This window comes from Eretmochelys imbricata, chromosome 1, assembly GCF_965152235.1.
Source record: "Eretmochelys imbricata isolate rEreImb1 chromosome 1, rEreImb1.hap1, whole genome shotgun sequence".
Taxonomy (NCBI): Eukaryota; Metazoa; Chordata; order Testudines; family Cheloniidae; genus Eretmochelys; species Eretmochelys imbricata.
In genome coordinates this window covers 175,725,995-175,744,880 of record NC_135572.1, presented here as the reverse complement: position 1 = coordinate 175,744,880, position 18,886 = coordinate 175,725,995, and the positions used below count along the sequence as shown (strand labels likewise).

At 40.8% G+C, this 18,886-nt stretch overlaps 1 protein-coding gene across 1 annotated transcript in view; it reads left to right on the top strand.

The window, feature by feature from the left end:
* The window catches only part of CHODL (chondrolectin), a 46,310-nt gene extending 27,936 nt beyond the window's left edge, over positions 1-18,374 (top strand). Inside the window, exons 2-7 of the mRNA XM_077807275.1 lie at positions 5,517-5,829; positions 6,624-6,781; positions 10,724-10,771; positions 11,193-11,276; positions 14,387-14,489; positions 18,290-18,374. Coding sequence (XP_077663401.1) covers positions 5,517-5,829; positions 6,624-6,781; positions 10,724-10,771; positions 11,193-11,276; positions 14,387-14,489; positions 18,290-18,374 — 791 coding nt within the window. The remainder of the gene's footprint in view (positions 1-5,516; positions 5,830-6,623; positions 6,782-10,723; positions 10,772-11,192; positions 11,277-14,386; positions 14,490-18,289) is intronic.
* Positions 18,375-18,886: the final 512 nt, after the last annotated feature.

Sequence of the window (18,886 nt, the reverse complement as noted above, 5' to 3'; positions counted from 1 at the left end):
GCAAAAAAGAAGAGGATTCAGAGTAGGTCACTGCTTGAACATCAGGAACTAATTTAGCTAGAGCACAGAGAACTTCACAACTGTCTCTGAAGAACCTAACATCTGATTTCAGGTGTTTCATTTGCATATGAGGGGTTGGATCCCAAAACATGCCACTTACAGCTATTCACAGACTTTTTTCTCTGTGATGTTCTATAGATACTGTGCCTCGGGAATAGCTATTAGCCTGATATTCTAAGGAACAAAACCTATGCCTTTTGCCACAGTTGTGGAAGCTACCAGATGAAGTAGAGGTCACTTTAAAAATTGATTGAGTTAAACCAGTGCATACTCCAGTGTGGACACCCATATTGACTAAAGTAATACAAACTGGGTTTAAAATTGGCCTAAGTGTGTCCACGCACAAGGTTGCATGGGTTTAACTAAATGGGTTTAGAAATCTCATGGTTAGTTAAACCTGTGCAACTTTGTGTGTAGAAAAGGTCTGAAGAGCCTGCACATTCCTTTATATTTTGCACACCAGCTCCAAGGGGGCTCACTCTGCAACGCAGTACAATAGCCTCTGCGGAAGGAGAGGTTCAGTTTATCCATCTGGATATGGATCCACTTAGGTTTCACAAACTGGGGACACAGCAATAAGGGCTGCAGTAGCATCTCCAGAGAGTCTCCACTGTTGTTCCATAGCCTGGGATGGCCCTCTCCCCATCACGGCCCTCAGGAAGCACCCCCTATGTGCCAACCCTGGCTGCTCCAGTTTGATAAGGGGGATGCCTTTGACCGTAAGTGATGAAGTAACTCTCATGAAATCATGATAATCAGTAATCTCTCATCACCAATACACCTCCTATTAAGGTCTCATAGACTTTAAGGCCAGAAGGGACAATCATGATCATCTAGTCTGACCTGCACATTGCACAGAGCCTCACCCACCCCTGCTGCAGTAGGCCCATAACCTCTGACTGAGTTACTGATGCCCTGAAATCTTGATTTAAATATTTCAAGTTAAAGAGAATTCACCATTTATTCTAGCTCAAACCAGCAAGTGACGCATGCCCCATCTGCAGAGGAAGTTGAAAAACCCTTTCTTTCAATGTGACCTTTACAAAATACTGTAATTCATCCCTTCCTGACCCCAAATATGGTGATCAGTTAGACCCTGAGCATGTTGTCAAAACCCACCAGCCAAACCCTGGAAAGATTCCTCTGTAGCAACTCAGAGCCCTAGCTCTCTACTGTATCATCTGTGGCCATTGGAGATATTTGCTAATAGTTGTAGTGGATGGACCATATGCCATTGTAGGGATCCTCATCATACCATCCCCTCCATAAATTTATCAGTCTCACTCTTAAAACAAGCTAGGTTTTTTGCACCCACTACTTTCCTTGGGAAGGCTTTTCCAGAACTTCCCTCCACTGATGGTTAGAAACCTTTTGTCTAATTTCAAGCCTAAGCTTTTTGATGGCCAGTTTACATCCATTAGTTCTTGTGCCAACATTGGTCCTTAACTGAAATAACTCCTCTTCCTCTCTGGTGTTGTTTCCTTTGATGTATTTATAGATAGCAATCATATCTCCACCCAGCCTCCATTCTGTTAGGCTAAACAAGACAATCTCCTTAAGTCCCCTCTCATAAGGTAGGGTCTCCATTTCTCTGACCATCCTAGCAGCTCTTCTCTGCATCCGAATTCACTGTCTTAAACATGGGAGACCACAAATGCACACAGTATTTCAGAACAGGTCTCACCAGTGCCTTAAATAATGGTAATAACACGTTCCTAGCTCTACTGGAAATACCTCGCCTGATGCATCCTTGGATTGCATTAGCCTTTTTCATGGCTGCATCAGCAGCTGATAGTCATCCTGTAGTAGACCAATACACCCAGATCTTTCTCCTCCTCTGCAGCTTCCAACTGATACATCCCAAACATATAGCAAACATTCTTGTGGTTAGTACCTAAGTGCATGACCTTGCACTTTGCATTATTAAAAGTCATTCCATTTCTGTTACTCCAGTTTTCAAGGTCATCCAAATCTTCCTGTACGATATTCTTCCTTCTTCCATATGATAGTCAGGTCCTTCTCCATATTGGCAATACCTCCCAACTTGGTGTCATCCACAAATTTTATTAGCAAATCCCACTTTTTGTGACAAGGTCATTGATGAAAATGTTAAATAAGATTGGTCTCAAGATGGATGCCTGAGGAACTCCACAAATAATCTCCCTCCAGCCTGACAGTTCATCTTTCAGTATAACCCACTGTGGCCTTCCCTTTAAGCAGTTCCTTACCCATCTTTTTATTCTGATATTAATCCCCATTTTCTCCAGTTTGACTAATGAGTTCCCATGTGGAACTGTATCAACTGCTTTACTGAGCAGATTAGATCTATTGCATTTCCTTTGTCTAAGCAATATCCCAGTAGAACCTTTTTTACCTTACTTTCCAAAGTGATTGGGACCCAAACAGATTCTGTTTCATCCATTCCATCACTTCTGATTTCTTTACAGTCTGCCTCATCGTTAATATACAATGCTACTCTACCATCTTTATCTTTATTTCTGTCTTTCCTGAACAACACATACCCTTCAATACCTGTATTCTATTCAGGACTACTATTCCACTATGTGTCTGTTATCCCTATAATAGCTGGTTTTACTTCCTGTACTAGTAGTTCTTGTTCCTCCATTTTGTTACCCAGGCTCCTTGCATTGGTGTTCAGACATCTTAGTTGTTTCTGTTTGGCTTCACCCACATTTCTCGCCCTATTAGGCACAATCATTTAATGGCCAGTATCACCTACCTGTCTGTTACTGTCATTGGTATTGGCACCATCTTTCCTCTTGATGTCCAATCTCCTACCCTCTGTTGTTTCTTTTTTTTAATGCCGTATCCTCTGTTACTTGATTTTCTTCCCACTCAATGTTAGAGGCATGGCAATTACATGAGCATCTCCCAACTGTCTCCCCAAATTCCTAGTTGAAAGCTCTTTTAATCAGTTGTGACAACCTCCATACCAAAAGTTTATTTCCCACCCTACGTAGGTGGAGTCCATCCTGTGAGAAAAGTCTTCTGTCCATCATTGCCTCCTAGTTGTTGAACATCCCAAAGCCCTCCTTATAGCACCACTGCCTGAGCCATCTATTGATGATCATAGTCTTGTCTTGTCTTCTACTCTCCTCCTCTAGAGACAGAATCCCACCGAATATCACGTGAGCCTCCAGACTGGACCTCTGGAGTCATGTGCAGAATCTGGGAGGCATTGTAAGAGCAAGTCCAGTCAGAATTTCTGTCCCCCAACTCTTGAGGAAGCTGTCTTCTTGCAGGGTTGTCTGTGTAGTATGTGGAGCTGGCATCAGCCTGGCCTTAGATTAGAGCAGGGGTCTCAAACTCAAATGATCACGAGGGCCACATGAGGACTAGTGCATCACTGACACCCCCTCTTGCTTCCCCCATCCCCGCCCCCATTCCACCCCTTCCATGAGGCCCCGCTTCATCCCACCCCTTCTCCCTACTGAATTTCAAATGCCTGCTTCAAACAATGGAAGTATTAGGGCTTTTCAAGAAAGGTCACAAGAATAATTTATAATGTAAAGAGGTAGGCAAACTAAATATAAGGGTCATCCCTACTCACTTAATGGAGGGAAATCAGACCCACTGTGTACTCACTTTACAACACAGAGGAGCCACATTTGTTTTTCTTTGAAAATCTGTAGCAATGGGAGTTAACTTTGGATTTAGCTAGGATGGATTGGATCATACTAACTATTGCTTAATGCAACTTGAATACAATTCTGGCCGTTAGCCAGAAGTTCCAAGAATTATGCTGTATAAACCTTTAAATGGAGACAAGCAGCTACTATGAAGTGTGCAAATACAATCTGCTTATGTGAATTAAGAATAACTTAATGGAGGGAAATCAGATCCACTGTGTGCTCACTCTTTCATGAAGACCTACTTTTGTTATTTCTTGTTTTGTCATTCTCTTAATATCGTATAAAGGCCATTTTGATTGAAAGAATATGGTTACACTTTGTGTATGGAAAAACTTTTAGGGAAAATTAAATTTAAGTTGCACGATGATGTTTCTGCATCCTAATTACAAAAAATATACATTTATCAAGCTAAATAGGATAAAACTTGTTCAGATATAAAGTCACTGGGGTGTTTACCTAGATCTGTTAACATTTATTATGGTTAAAAATTAGTATAAAAAGAGGTAGATTTTTTCAAGTAAAAATAATCATTTATGCTCCTCTTCAACAAATATGGCTTATGAACAGCTTATTTTTACAGGTTTAATGGTAAAATTGTTTTCTGCTTGTGTTCAAACAGTCTAGATAATTATAGTAATTTCTTATTACTTCTTTAAGGCCTTTGTTAACTTTACACAACGCGGTCATTTGCACATTTTCTATTTTGGCATTGGAACAGAAAAGAAAAATGATTCTTTGATAACGAGGCTTTTAGTTAGTCCAATGATGAGAAGTCTAAAAGAAATTGTGTAAAGTTTTAAGATAAAAGCGAGATGACTATACATACAGCGGGTACATTTTTAAAAATGAATGGGCTTCAGCAGCACTCACCACATTATATATATAGCTGACACCACTAATTTGCTCTGATTCCAATCATTTGTCATTTTAGATTGAAAGCATAAGTTCTAAAGCAGGTCAATAGCAAATACAGTATGGTAAGCACACATTTCAACTGCTTTTGGAAGAAAGTAAATATATAATAAGTGCAGTTTCACTTTCTTTACCTTTCAGTTTCTTTTAAAAAAGAGCCATTGGATTGTTTGGTTTGATCCTTTAAACAGATTTATCAAACTGGAGTTTAAGTAAATATTTGTGTGAGCACATTAGATTTGATGCTTTCTGAGAATATTTTGATTATATTGTTCTGCTTGGCTATGTATTATTATGGTCTCAGGTGCCGTCTGTAGTTTACACTGACTGCATCGAACATGCTTGGACATAGGGTAAAACTATAAATACTGGAGAATCCAACCAAGCAGGAACCAACTGACCCAAGACACTCATGACCTCCTTTTTGACCCTGGAAATTTAGAGCCTAATTTTGTGCCGATTAAAGGCAAATAGAGTTTTCGCCATTCATGCCAATAGAAGTGGGATTGGTCCCATATACAGTATTTAAAAAAACAACAACAAAGACTACTTTTTAGGAAGGGGCCCAACCCTGCAGTCCTTAAGCAGGGAAAATTCCCATAGTTGCCAAAGGGATTCTCAATGGTTTTGATGGGACTTTCACCTGCTTAGGGATTTTAGGACAGGGACCAAGATGTGCATGACACCAGCAGTATTAAAATTAGAGATAGGGGGTTCAGCAACATTAACCCAACCAAAATAAAGCATGGCTTCCTTCCACACGTGGCAAGGAGAAATATTATTCATCTTCTTTGTCACTGCATTTATACTGAACTATATTTTTTCAGTGATTGCTTTTCATTTGTATTCTCTAGCTGATGCTGTGTGTGTATATATATATATATTTTTCAGGTCAAAAAGTGTGTTACGGAGATTTCAAGCATCCCTGTTACAAGATAGCCTACTTCCAGGACTTGTCAAGACGTGTGGGCTTTCAGGAGGCCCACCATGCCTGTGAAATCGACGGTGGTGTGCTTTTAAGTCTGGAAAATGAAACTGAACAGAAGCTCATAGAAAACATGTTACAAAACCTCACCAAGTCAGGCTCTGGAATTTCTGACGGTGACTTCTGGATCGGATTGTGGAGAAGCGGAGAGGGGCAAGCAATATCAAGTGCTTGCCCTGAGCTCTACCAGTGGACTGATGGAACTGTTTCATCATTCAGGTAAAAGTCTGGGAGATTGCCTATAGTTTAGAGGGTTTATGGAGGGAAACACAGTGTGTGCAGCACCCAAAAAAGTAAAATGTTTTGTGAATTTAAGCATATAGAAAAGTTGTTCAGTGGGGCTAATAACAAAGGGGAGGCTGAGCCAATGGATTTGCACTTGGGGATGTGGAAGGATGAAGTGCTGTCTCTGTGGCATGTTTGTCTCAGTCCCCCACCCCCAGCTTCATAGAAGTAAGGGCTCCACAAGATTCCAGTTCTGTGGAGTTGAAAGGAGCGGAGGTGCGGGGCGGGGGGTCAGAAAATGGCAACCAAACTCTGCTGAGTTTGGCCCCAAACTAGAAGGCCAACAGCTGCGTAAATTAGTGCAGACTGTTTAGAGTAACTCACTCTGCCCACACCTCAGATTTTGGAAATCCCATTAGATTTCCTGGTTCAGCTAAAGACTAGTAGAACAAATGGCAAAATTCAGGAGCCATAATCTGCAGGGCGTCTGTGGGTAGGTGGCAGGGGAAGCAGGCATCAGAAGGGAGGGAAGGAACATCTGCATGGATGCTCCTTAACTGCAGGAAGATGCTCCAAGACCAGCAAGACTGGTAGTAGACCCCCCACTCTGTTCCATGCAGGAGAGGGGGGAAATGCAGCTTATTCTGCTTTAAGGGACAATGGAGCCTATGTACTATAACCGTCGCTAGACTATGGCATTTCTGGATGCTTGCAAATGGTTCCATTAGATGATACGGTGGGCCTTTTAGCTGCAATTTTTGAACATTTTGATTTATATGCACGGCTAGAAACTGGTATACGGATGAGCCTTCCTGTGGAAGTGAAGCTTGTGTTGTGATGTATCATCAACCAACTGCAAACCCTGGTCTAGGGGGGGCTTACCTTTACCAGTGGAACGATGACAGATGCAACATGAAGCACAATTTTATCTGCAAGTATAGTCCAGGTAAGAAAAAGCTAAAGTCAGATTTCATATGTGGTATATGTTAACAGAAAAGGCACTGCTTTGGCAGAAAATGTTGGGGATTTTGGGATCCTCAACATTTTGCAGAAAACTGTACTGAAAGAACTTGAGAAGTGGATGAAATGAATTGGCCAATGTTTTCATGTGAAATGTTGCCAAAATATTTTCACCACTTTCAGGTAACACTAGTTCTCGCCCTTTAGCTCTGTCACTGACTTTCTGTGAGGTCTTGGAAATGTCACTTAACTTATCTGTCCCTCACTTTCCCCATCTGTAAAATGAATACAGGTAAATGGAGATCAGGAAGGTTCAGCGCAACAGGAAGAAAATTACACACACACACACGCGCACACAGAGAGAGAGAGAGTCCAGTTCAGATGAGGACACAAGAGGCCAGGGATTTTTCAGTTTGGCTTAACTTCCAGAAATGACATGTGTCATAAAAATAAAGGGAAGGGTAAACCCCTTTAAAATCCCTCCTGGCCAGAGGAAAAATCCTCTCACCTGTAAAGGGTTAAGAAGCTAAAGGTAACCTCGCTGGCACCTGACCAAAATGACCAATGAGGAGACAAGATACTTTCAAAAGCTGGAAGGAGGGAGAGAAACAAAGGGTCTGTGTCTGTCGGTATGCTGCTTTTGCCGGGGATAGACCAGGAATGGAGTCTTAGAACTTTAGTAAGTAATCTAGCTAGGTATGTGTTAGATTATGATTTCTTTAAATGGCTGAGAAAAGAATTGTGCTGAATAGAATGACTATTTCTGTCTGTGTGTCTTTTTTGTAACTTAAGGTTTTGCCTAGAGGGATTCTCTATGTTTTGAATCTAATTACCCTGTAAGGTATCTACCATCCTGATTTTACAGAGGTGATTTCTTTACTTCTATTTACTTCTATTTCTATTAAAAGTCTTCTTGTAAGAAAACTGAATGCTTTTTCATTGTTCTCAGATCCAAGGGTTTGGGTCTGTGGTCACCTATGCAAATTGGTGAGGATTTTTACCAAACCTTTCCCAGGAAGTGGGGTGCAAGGATTGGGAGGATTTTGGGGGGGAAAGACGTGTCCAAACTACATTTCCCAGTAAACCCAGTTAGAGTTTGGTGGTGGCAGTGGATATTCCAAGGACAAAGGATAAAATTAATTTGTACCTTGGGGAAGTTTTAACCTAAGCTGGTAAAAGTAAGCTTAGGAGGTTTTCATGCAGGTCCCCACATCTGTACCCTAGAGTTCAGAGTGGGGGAGGAACCTTGACAACATGGGAATCTTTTCTGGATCCTGCATATACCAGTTGTGGAGACTTAAAACTGGACAGCCAGAACAAGGAAATTGGAAGCAAGCTTGAAGTTGAGGCTATAACTTTAGTTATCGTAGTTATGCTTGGCAGTAGATAAACACCATGTCTCTTACCAGGATTATGGTACTCAAAGCATTACTGAGTCTTAAATTGTCCACTGTGGCCACAAAGAGAACTTACAAATACCAGGATAAATTTAGCCAAACTGCGTACAAAAAACAAACAGGTTGTAAACCAGCCTCATCAAAGCCAGGCTGCATGTAAAACCAGAGTTTTACACTGAACCAGAGTTTCAGTTGCATAATCTGAACCTGCAGAGATTCCCATCCAATAGCTTCCTACACAATCAACCTCTAACCACAAAAGTGACAAGATGTCCATTACAAACTAGAATGTTTTACACCTTACAGACCGTAAATCTCAACAGTCTGCATGCAGATTAAGGTGACTGTTTCAATCTCAGCGAGATTTACAAATTTAGAAAAATCAGAGTAGGAGAACCAATTGATCTCCATTCCTCAAACTTCCTACTTCTGAAGTACTTAAACATGTCTTGTTTTTTCATCTTAATGATGGAGCTACTGAAATTCATGCTGTGAGTAGAGTTCTGTGACTCATTAGGCAATGAGGCTTGTCTACACTACCCACCAGATCGGCGAGCAGCCATCAATCCAGTGGGGGTCGATTTATCGTGTCTAGTGTAGACATGATAAATCAACCGCTGAACATTCTCCTGTCAACTCCAGTACTCCATCAGAACGAGAAGTGCAAGCGGAGTCAAAGGGAGAGGGTCAGCTGTCAACTTACCACAGTGAAGACACCGCAGTAAGTAGATCTAAGTATGTCGACTTCAGCTATGCTATTCACGGAGCTGAAGTTGTGTATCTTAGATCGACCCTGAGTGGTAGTGTAGACAAGCCCTTACTCAGCCAGCCTCCAGGCCTAATCTGCATATGTTCACTTGCAATTTTTTGTTTTCCATCTAAGTAATATCTTCAGTTGGGGGCGGGGGGAGATGAGGGACCTCCCTTGATTATGTTTAATGTCACAGTACTAGCTGTGGGTTTGAATCTCATTCACCTTGAAAGGATGTGGATCTTAATTATATAATGGTAGCTATAACCACATTTAGTTTGAGCCAACTCCTCCTGCATCTTGATTTTCAGATCAAATTAAAAATTAATCCACCCTTTTATGTTCCAGAATTAGCTACTTCTAGAAGCAATAGTTTCTAGTATTTTGACATTTTTCTCCAAGCCATGTCCCAATGTAACCAGTTTTTATCGGAGAAGCTGAAGTAATTGTAGTAGATTTTATTACCTCTTTGAACTCTGAGCATTACTGTTTTGAGCTAAAGACCAGTAATACAACTGGTGTTCATAATCTTATGGCATGGGAATGGTATCCAAATAACCATAAAAAGAAAAGAAGGACTTCTGGCACCTTAGAGACTAACCAATTTATTTGAGCACAAGCTTTCGTGAGCTACAGCTCACTTCATCGGATGCATTCGATGAAGTGAGCTGTAGCTCATGAAAGCTTATGCTCAAATAAATTGGTTAGTCTCGAAAAGGAGGACTTGTGGCACCTTAGAGACTAACCAATTTATTTGAGCATAAGCTTTCATGAGCTACAGCTCACTTCATCGAATGCATCCGATGAAGTGAGCTGTAGCTCACGAAAGCTTGTGCTCAAATAAATTGGTTAGTCTCTAAGGTGCCAGAAGTCCTTCTTTTCTTTTTTGCGGATACAGACTAACACGGCTGCTACTCTGAAACCTGTCAAATAACCATACAAATTCTACTTCTGTGATCATCCTCTCCATTCAAAATAATTTCAATAATCTATGGAATCCTTTAGACATACATAACCCCACTCTCCCATTTCTACATCCTAACTGGCCTTTGCTGCATGTCTTATAGTTATGGTTTCCAACTGGTTATTTATAATTAGAAATGGAACATTATCTTCCTCTTCTGCAATGATTGCATTTCCTTACCATCCAATTTCTAATCGTTCCCTGATGTATCCTTTTTTGTTTTTAGGGATGTCTGTAGCGAAAAAACAAACAAACAAAAAAAAACCCCTTGATATCTGCCCTCAAAACATCTAGTTCATACTTCTTATTGCTCCACAGCTAATTTTTTGATAATCATCTTGGAAATAAGAAAAGGTTTCTTTAGCCCACACTATTAAGACAACTGCCCATTTTAGTATGTTCTAGGGTCCTCTAACTATCAGAGAAGTGAGATGTTAAGAAAAGTTGTATTCAAATTAAATCTGACACAAGAAAAGGGTGGGTTCAATTATTCATCCAACAAACTAGTAAATTCCACCAGAAAAAAAAAATGGGTTTAAGGCTAAACTGCAGCATTTCTATTTATATAGATTTGTACAGAAGTATGGACTAGAAGTAGTTTGATACCAACTCTTAACTTGAATGTTTTGTGTCAAACATTCTTCAGAAAGGTGCTTGCCAAATATTGAAATATGAAGTTAAAGAACTCTGCAATAATTGTGCTTTTTAATGAACATGGGGGCGTAGTTTTGAGCTGTGGTACTAGGTGTAAAACAATGTAAAAGATGTCTGTTTTATTACTCTTACTCTTTCATTGTCAAACTATTGATTTAACAGATAATGTCCTAGAAAAAGAACTAGGCGACAGATCAGAGACAGATTATGGTAAGAAACTTTAAAAAAACTTTTAGCTTGAGTTGTAATGGTAAAGACACAATCTCATGAATCATTTACAGGCTCCAGGAAAAGTTACATAGTTTTTTATTTTTTTAAACAGACTTGTGTTAGTAGTGGAACATATTGAAAAAGAATCCTGCAGAGAGGAATATTTGCAGATGTAGTTGCAAACATATAGATGTAGTTCAAAACACTGCTGCTTTTAATTCCTATTCCATATTTAATCCTAACAATACACTAAAGTTCTGTAGACACATTTACTTCCAATAACTTATTCAATGCTGAAACAGTTCAGATAACAAATATGAATCTGTTTTAAACATAAAAAACTATGAACAGATGCTACAATATGTAATAACCTCTCTTTATACAGTTGCTATTTTTCTAATCTGTTTAACTTCTTTTTCAGAGGTTTTCCCATCAGTGGCAGCAGGAAAGCCTTATGATGAAAACAAACGAGAAGATAATTCTCATGTAGTTGTTACTGAAACAGGTAATTTATTCATAGTGTTTTAATGTTCAAAGTAAAATAGTAACAGAGGATGGAGGGAATTAGATTAGATATGCAACTTCCCTGTTGATGGGAATTGGACAGTTTATTCCTAAAAGCTCTGCTGCAAATATACCTGTAAGGGGTGGCACCCACTTCTCATGAGTGTCCCCTGGCCAGGTGCATGTGCCTTCACTCTTTTAGTCTGCAGTGACCTTTGTCGGTGGTTTCTTAGGCAGGTTTTCAACACCTCAGCCCTCTGGCCAAGTCACACATGCAATCTGTATGTGAAACAAAACGGACCCCTTCTGGTGTGTACAATCCACCAGGGGCCTATCCCAGTATGCCTCCATTGGTATCTCTGTAGCCCTCCCTAGGCTCAGTCTTTACATAATCCCGGCCCTGGTATGGGGCCAGACCCCCCAGGGCTTCCTCCCTGGAGCCACTGTCCTCCTGCAGCCCTCCCTGGACTCACTCCTTAATCAGTCCGACAGCCCCTTCTGGGCTAGCCTCAAATAGTCCCTCAATCCTGGTATGGGGCCATGACCCCAGGGCTTCCTGAACTCTTCACCCTTTCTGGCCCCAGCTGTTATTCTATCTTCAGTCCCAGCAGCCAGCCAGGAGCTCCCTCTTGCTCTCTGGTCCTTGCCAGCAACTGATCTGTCCATGGTACTGCTGCTGCTTCTTCAGCCAGACAGGAACACAGTCCTCATTCCTTCAGCTCCAGACAACAACTACCTGACTCTAGCTCTGCAGCTCCTTTTGTATCACCCTCCTGGGCCATGATTGGCTGCTTCCTGCAGCCTCTCTCATTGGCTGCTTCTCTCCCCCACTCCACAGCCTCTCTAGGCCAGCTGGAGGACTCAACTCCTCTCTGAGATGGAGTGTGGTAGCACCTGGAGGCCTCCAGCAGGGGTCCTCTGGGCCTAGTCCACCCCATCACAATACTCTTGACTAATAATCCAAGACTTCTGATCAGTTTCTTTTAGTTGTTCTTGCAGGAATCAATGGTTATGATTAGCTTTCTGGGAGGGAATACTCAACTATTTCAAATATTGCTACTGTGTCTTCAGCCCTGCAATTGGATCTGCATGAACCTGGATCAGACCTTTGCACCTCACCAGTGCCCCACTGAACTCAGTGGATCTCTACCAGGGCACAAGGTTCTGCCATTGTGGATCTGATTACAGGATCAGGCCTCAAATATCTCTGATAGAGTCAAGGCCAGCAATGTGTAAAATGGTCTAACACAAACATAAGACACTTGTTTTCTCTTTTAAAACTGAATTTTAGTGCTCACAAAAGGTGCCAGACTGATAGTTCTAGGGACTGAAGTGTTGTTTTATCTACCCAATAGCCCTATGGTAAAGCAAGGTTCCCCATGTACCCCAACCCCTATCTGGAGGGATCATCTCTAGGTTGAGAGCATCTGAGAAACTGCCAAGAAAAGTTCCTGCTGTGGTGTTGTTTTTTGGTATGGGGCCATCTACCCTCTAAGAACTGCTCAGAGACCCACCAATTCATTTAATTTAAGGGTTGATAATCTGCATGGTTCCAAGCAATTCTTGAGAGGTGCTAAGTTCCCTCAACTCTCACAAATGTCAGTGGGCATTGAGGCACGCAACATCTCTCTGGAGCAGCTCAACATCTGGCTCACTGATCAGCTGAAAGATGGCATTAACTTTCCACTACTATCCATCTCAACTGGATTTGAATCAATTCCCTTGTTGTGAATGCCCACATGTCCCATTACCAGCCCCCCCCCATATACTTTTACATGAGTCAATGGACTATTTTGTTGCCATTGTTGTCATTTAAAAGAATAACATTTTATTTTAAAATGTCATCATTATTGTGCAGCTCTCTGAATATATAACAAGAATGCTAATAGGCCAAGAAAGAAAAAAAGAATCCTGAAAAATGCTAGATAATGGAGAGGTAAAACATGGGGCTTACAATGGTGCATGGGAAAGATAAGCAGCAGCAGCCGCAACCAACCGTGGATCTCCGTTTGCACCTGCTTAGTTTCTCAGAGCAATTTTTCATCTGAGCACTCAAGGGCAGATGCTGTTGTTGTAAGTAAGTAAGTAAATAAATAAATAAATAAATAAATAGGTACTATGCTTTTCAATGCATGACATACAAAGAGACTGTATTTAACACTAGTGCTATGGTATATAGAAAGCCAAATTACGATTAACAAATAAACTGGCCTTAAACATTTGCTCTTGCAAGTGAAAGTATATTCAAAAATAGTCGGTAAGAAGTACAGTATCCAGAGTACGAGCTTGTGGGTCAGGTTTAGACAACTATGAGTACTTTATCTTATGTACGGTAATGAAATGTGGGTATAAACCTATTTAAAATGTAATCACAGTTTCTCTCTTGAACCTGGAAGCTGATCCTATTAAACATAGCTGTACAATGATGATTGCTTGTTACTACATGGTGGTCAGTAAGCAGCAGCATGTTAAGTCTATGGTGGCATATTAATGAAGGGGCAAAGGATGGTTCCTTCATTATACACACAACAGCTGTCTCTGGAGTCTAAACATCCTTCTTCTTGAGCCCACTGTAAGCATTTGCGTGGACAGGGCCTCACCTCTTCCTATCTCAAAGGAGACTTAATGCTTCAGGAATTGTTTTTGTTCTTTAACTGCTATACTGAGAAAAAAAAAAGTTCAAATGACATAAGGGCAGCCTGTAACTTTTCAGACTGTAAAGGGGAATGGGGGTGGGGAGTGGACCTGGGACTTATGCCCTCTTACTCCCTTGCATGGCTGAATAAGAGCTGTGTCTATTCAGCCCATAGCATGTAATCAAGTGTACATTGCTACAATAGATGTATATTTTAGCTGCAGTGTAAGTATAATGAGATATTAATCTTATACTGAAAACTACAGTATGCACCTTCTGGACAGCTTTTGCATGAAATATTGGGGGCTTATTCTTACATTCCTAATACATTCATATCTTCCTTCTAAAATGATTAGCAGTCTTTCTGCACAAGGAATTCAGAATTGAACTCTGTGGGCGTACAGAGAGATACAGTGAGATGGGACAGCATCTTTCAATGCAGTATGCACTAATGAGAGACTTTTTTTTCCTTGTAGGTATAATTCCAAATTTAATTTATGTTGTTATACCAACCATACCACTGCTGTTGTTGATATTAGTGGCCTTTGGTACTTGCTGTTTCCAGATGCTACACAAAAGGTAAATACTTTCAATACACTGATATGAAATTGTCTTACAATGATGAATTCAGGTTTCCATTAGCAAGCTCTTCAAACATAAAGAATGCTTACATCTCTCCCCTGCTTCCTTCTTAGTTGTGCTGTATGCATCTTGTTGTCCCTGAAAATCCAAACAACTTATTTATATCTGACAGCTGAAAATTCATGTTCATGGCTTTTCACCAATGAAAAGGCTTTGGCCTAATGTAGATCCACAGATCCCTTAAGACACACTATGCTGCCATAAGGAATTTTTCCAGTTCCAAGGAGGACAATTTTTTCTGCCCCTACAGTTGCAATTTTCCTTTACTTCCTCCAGCCTGATCACCATCTATATTAGAACTGGTCTCTTGGGAATGACATTGGGAAGCTTCACTGACATGGAGTATGCACAAGAAGCACCCCTCTCCCCCAACTTTCTGCACAAAGGGTGAATTCTTCCCTGGCTGAATGGGCATAAGTTGCTAGGAGAAAAACTTAAAGGGGTAGCAGCCTGATATGTCTTGATTCACTAGCCATCCAGGAAGAGCAAGAAAGACACCACCAGAGCAGAAGAATTTTACAAAAACAAACATGTTTATGGACAGTGTAATTACCTGGATTCCAGCACTCAGCACTGAAATCACAGCAGCTAACATTTAAGAATGCATCTGTTTTGACAGTAGCAGTTAGCACTTTTGTAGCATATTGATTGGTGGTGGCGCCTCCCTCCTCCCAAGCACATACATATGACTGTGATGCTAGTACTTCATTGCTGGCCCTCTTCTGCCCCTGAATGTCAGCTTTGGTGGGAGGGCAGGATCACTAACAACTCTGAGGACCCAGGGAATAGCCGATGGGAGAGTTTCGGCAGTAAAATGGAGCGATGTTCCATGTGGGCTTTCTTTTAGATTTTTTAAAATTTGGAAGGCTTAATTTTCTCTGTTTTGGTGGGGTTCAGTTTTAATTCGTCCTTGTGAAACAGAAAACAAAATAAAAGATAAGCAATTTCTGAAACGTTAAAAAAAATATTGCCCCAAATGAGAAACAATCTCCTGATATTTATATAAACTATCACTGCGGTATTCCTTGGCATCACACAGTTATTTAGTAAACGTATCCCTCCAGATGCATGAGGCCTACATTAGAATGTGTACGGTATCCTAATGACGTGCACTTCCACACAAAGAAGTGGAAGATTTGCATTTCCCAGCCTCACCAATAGTAACGTGTCAGGCAAATCCATACCTCCATACAACCACTGTGATTCCAATGCTGACCAAAAGGGCCTTGGTAGATTCCATGAAGGTTGTGATGAAGGCCATCCATCCATAACATTGTAAGGATTAGGAGATATATCTCACCTTGCATAACAGTGGGATTGGCCTTCTAGGTAAGTAGCATGGCAGGTACATTCATGATCTTTTTTTTTTAGCAGCTCATTCTACACTCTCCGTTACCATGCAAAGGGTTCTAAAAGGCTGAGTTCAGGCCTTGCCTATCTTTCCAGATAGACCATGCAAGAATGTGAGTGTGTGATGTCAATGGAAAGACTTGTTGACTTGAGTGGGTTTCAGATCATGACCCTGAAACTGTAATAATTCATCCAAGAAAAGGACTTTGCACTTTCCAAGAGCTAGAAAGAGCAGAGCACAAGAAGTTGGGAACTCCAGTGCTTTATGTGAGGAGTTCTACCACGAAAGGAAGTTCCCAACTTACAAATGAGTCTCTTCTTCTCCCTTTTTTCTTTTGTGGGCTTTCATGGGAGGATGACCTTTCCTCTGAAAGGTTAGCTTGCTGTGGAGCCATAACCCATGGCCTTCCAGGACTTGCTTAGCTTGGAAGAACATGGGCAGTTTTGGATGGTTTGGGCTCTTCCAGGGTAGTGGTAAAGGGAAGCAGAGCATCTCTCCTGTAATTAGTAGCAACACTCAGCTCATTCATGCTTAGATGCTCTCCTTTTCCTTTCTTCCAGGGAAGCAAGGAGAAACTGCTTCACAGACCCATCTCCATTATCATCTGAATGCCTTGCAGAAAGTTTAAATTCCAACCTGGTATATGTCTCAGTTTCTATGATTGTATTTCACAGTCAAAGCAACAATTCCAGACAATATCCTCAAACTATTTACTGCTCCTTACTTAACATTGTTCGCAGAAATTGCATGCAGAGTCAGATCCTCTGCTGGTGTCAATAGTCACAGTTTCATGGAACCCATTGAAGATATACAGCAGCTGAGGTTCTGATCCATGGTATTTAGATATGTTGTACTGTAGAGTGCATATTTTTAACTGTTTTTTGGTTAGATGACTTTCCATTCAGGGTACCGCAGACATAAATGAACAAAATGGGCTGGATTCACTAGTGTAAAACTGGAGTAAAGCTTGGAAGAATACAGCCCAGCTCCAAAACCCACTGAAGTAAATGGGAATCTTTTCAATTACTCCAATTACCCCCCTCCCCTTTGGGAAAAAATAAAAAACTGAAATATTTTGTCTGGGAACCAAAGCATTTGGATTTTGAACTGCTGCCATGGTGTAAGATAGGCATTGTAGTTTGCTCCCATTCTCCTGTAAAATCTGGGCTTCCTGATCTGATATAATCTCCCAGGATGTACCATTTCCCCCTCAGGGGTGAGGGGAAGTGGTGCATCCTGGAAGTCCCAGCCCCAGTAGATCATGCAAGATGAAGTCCGGCTGGGGATCCCAGCCCACAGAAAAAAATGGGAACATGAGGTACTGTGGCGACATTTCAGAATTAATTTTTTCAGACTTCCATTTTTTGATGAAAAATATTTTTTTCCTGTAGAAAGTAAACACTTTTTATTACTCAATACCCCAATTTTCCAGGAAAAACCAATGTTGTTGGAAATTTTTTTGACCGGCCATAATTAGGACTTTTCTACTGTGGTCAGTTCATCATTTCATAGGATCATAGAATATCAGGGTTGGAAGGGACCTCAGGAGGTCATCTAGTCCAACCCCCTGCTCAAAAGCAGGACCCATCCCCTATTAAATCATCCCAGCCAGGGCTTTGTCAAGCTTGACCTTAAAAACTTCTAAGGAAGGAGATTCCACCACCTCCCTAGGCAACACATTCCAGTGTTTCACCACCCTCCTAGTGAAAAAGTTTTTCCTAATATCCAACCTAAACCTCCCCCACTGCAACTTGAGACCATTACTCCTTGTCCTGTCCTCTTCCACCACCGAGAATAGTCCAGAACCATCCTCTCTGGAATCACCTCTCAGGTAGTTGAAAGCAGCTATCAAATCCCCCCTCATTCTTCTCTTCCACAGACTAAACAATCCCAGTTCCCTCAGCCTCTCCTCATAAGTCATTGGACCCTCATTTAGGGTCTTCTCCAATGCCCATTGATTTCAGTAGAAAATGGATCAAGTTGTAACGAAAGATTTTGTCCTACTTGTTCATATGGAAGAAAACCTTGCCACTGGGACTGCTGTCAGCATAAGGTACTGCTCAGCATAAGGAAGGGTGGCAAAATCTGAACCTAAACAATATAGTACAGCATGGACAATCTAAGTCTACAGGGAGACAAAATAATTTACCCTCCTTTCAAATATAATTTAGTGGTTTCTTTGCCTTTGCTGATCACTGTGGTGATGCATTTAGGCAGAGCTTGTGTATAACTTTATTGTAGGAGAAACTACATTAAATCAATAACAGAGGCAACTCTGAATTAATGGATGGATGCAAGTCTGACATACCCTGACCTAGCCGCATCCTAAATCTGAGCCACAGGGGGATCAAATGAATTGAAATTATTTTATATTTCTATTTTTTAGTAAAGGAAGAACAAAAACCAGCCCAAACCAGTCCACATTATGGATTTCAAAGAACCCCAGGAAGGACAGTACCATGGAGGTATAACAATTTAATGACTGAAAACAAAGCAAAAACAATATTTGACAGTCGGGCTCCATTATAATGTCATCTCAGCACATTAGCTTGGAATGGCTTGAGATTGCAATGGATCACCAAGATGAACTGTAAGCTCTCCCTTGAGGCAACTATTCCAATCATTTTTGTATGTAACATTTGATTATTAATTAAATGAAACATGTGATGCTAAATAAAGAAAGAGGATGTGTCTATTTTGCTAAGGGAAGTAACTCGGCTACAACTTAGCAATGGAAGGGACAACGCATTTGAGGTTTATAGGCGGAAATATCTACAATATGTGTCAGTTTTAAAATTGTTTGTAGTAATCATTACATTTTTGTTTCCTGTAGTCCCTCATACATTCCACTTTAGTTGGTGTACTGTAAATTGAATGGACATAAATTTACAGTGTAACAAAATAATTTATCTTTGCATAAATATTTGATATAAATGGATTGCTCAGTTATTTATTTGCACATTTTTCAAGACCGCTCTTGATT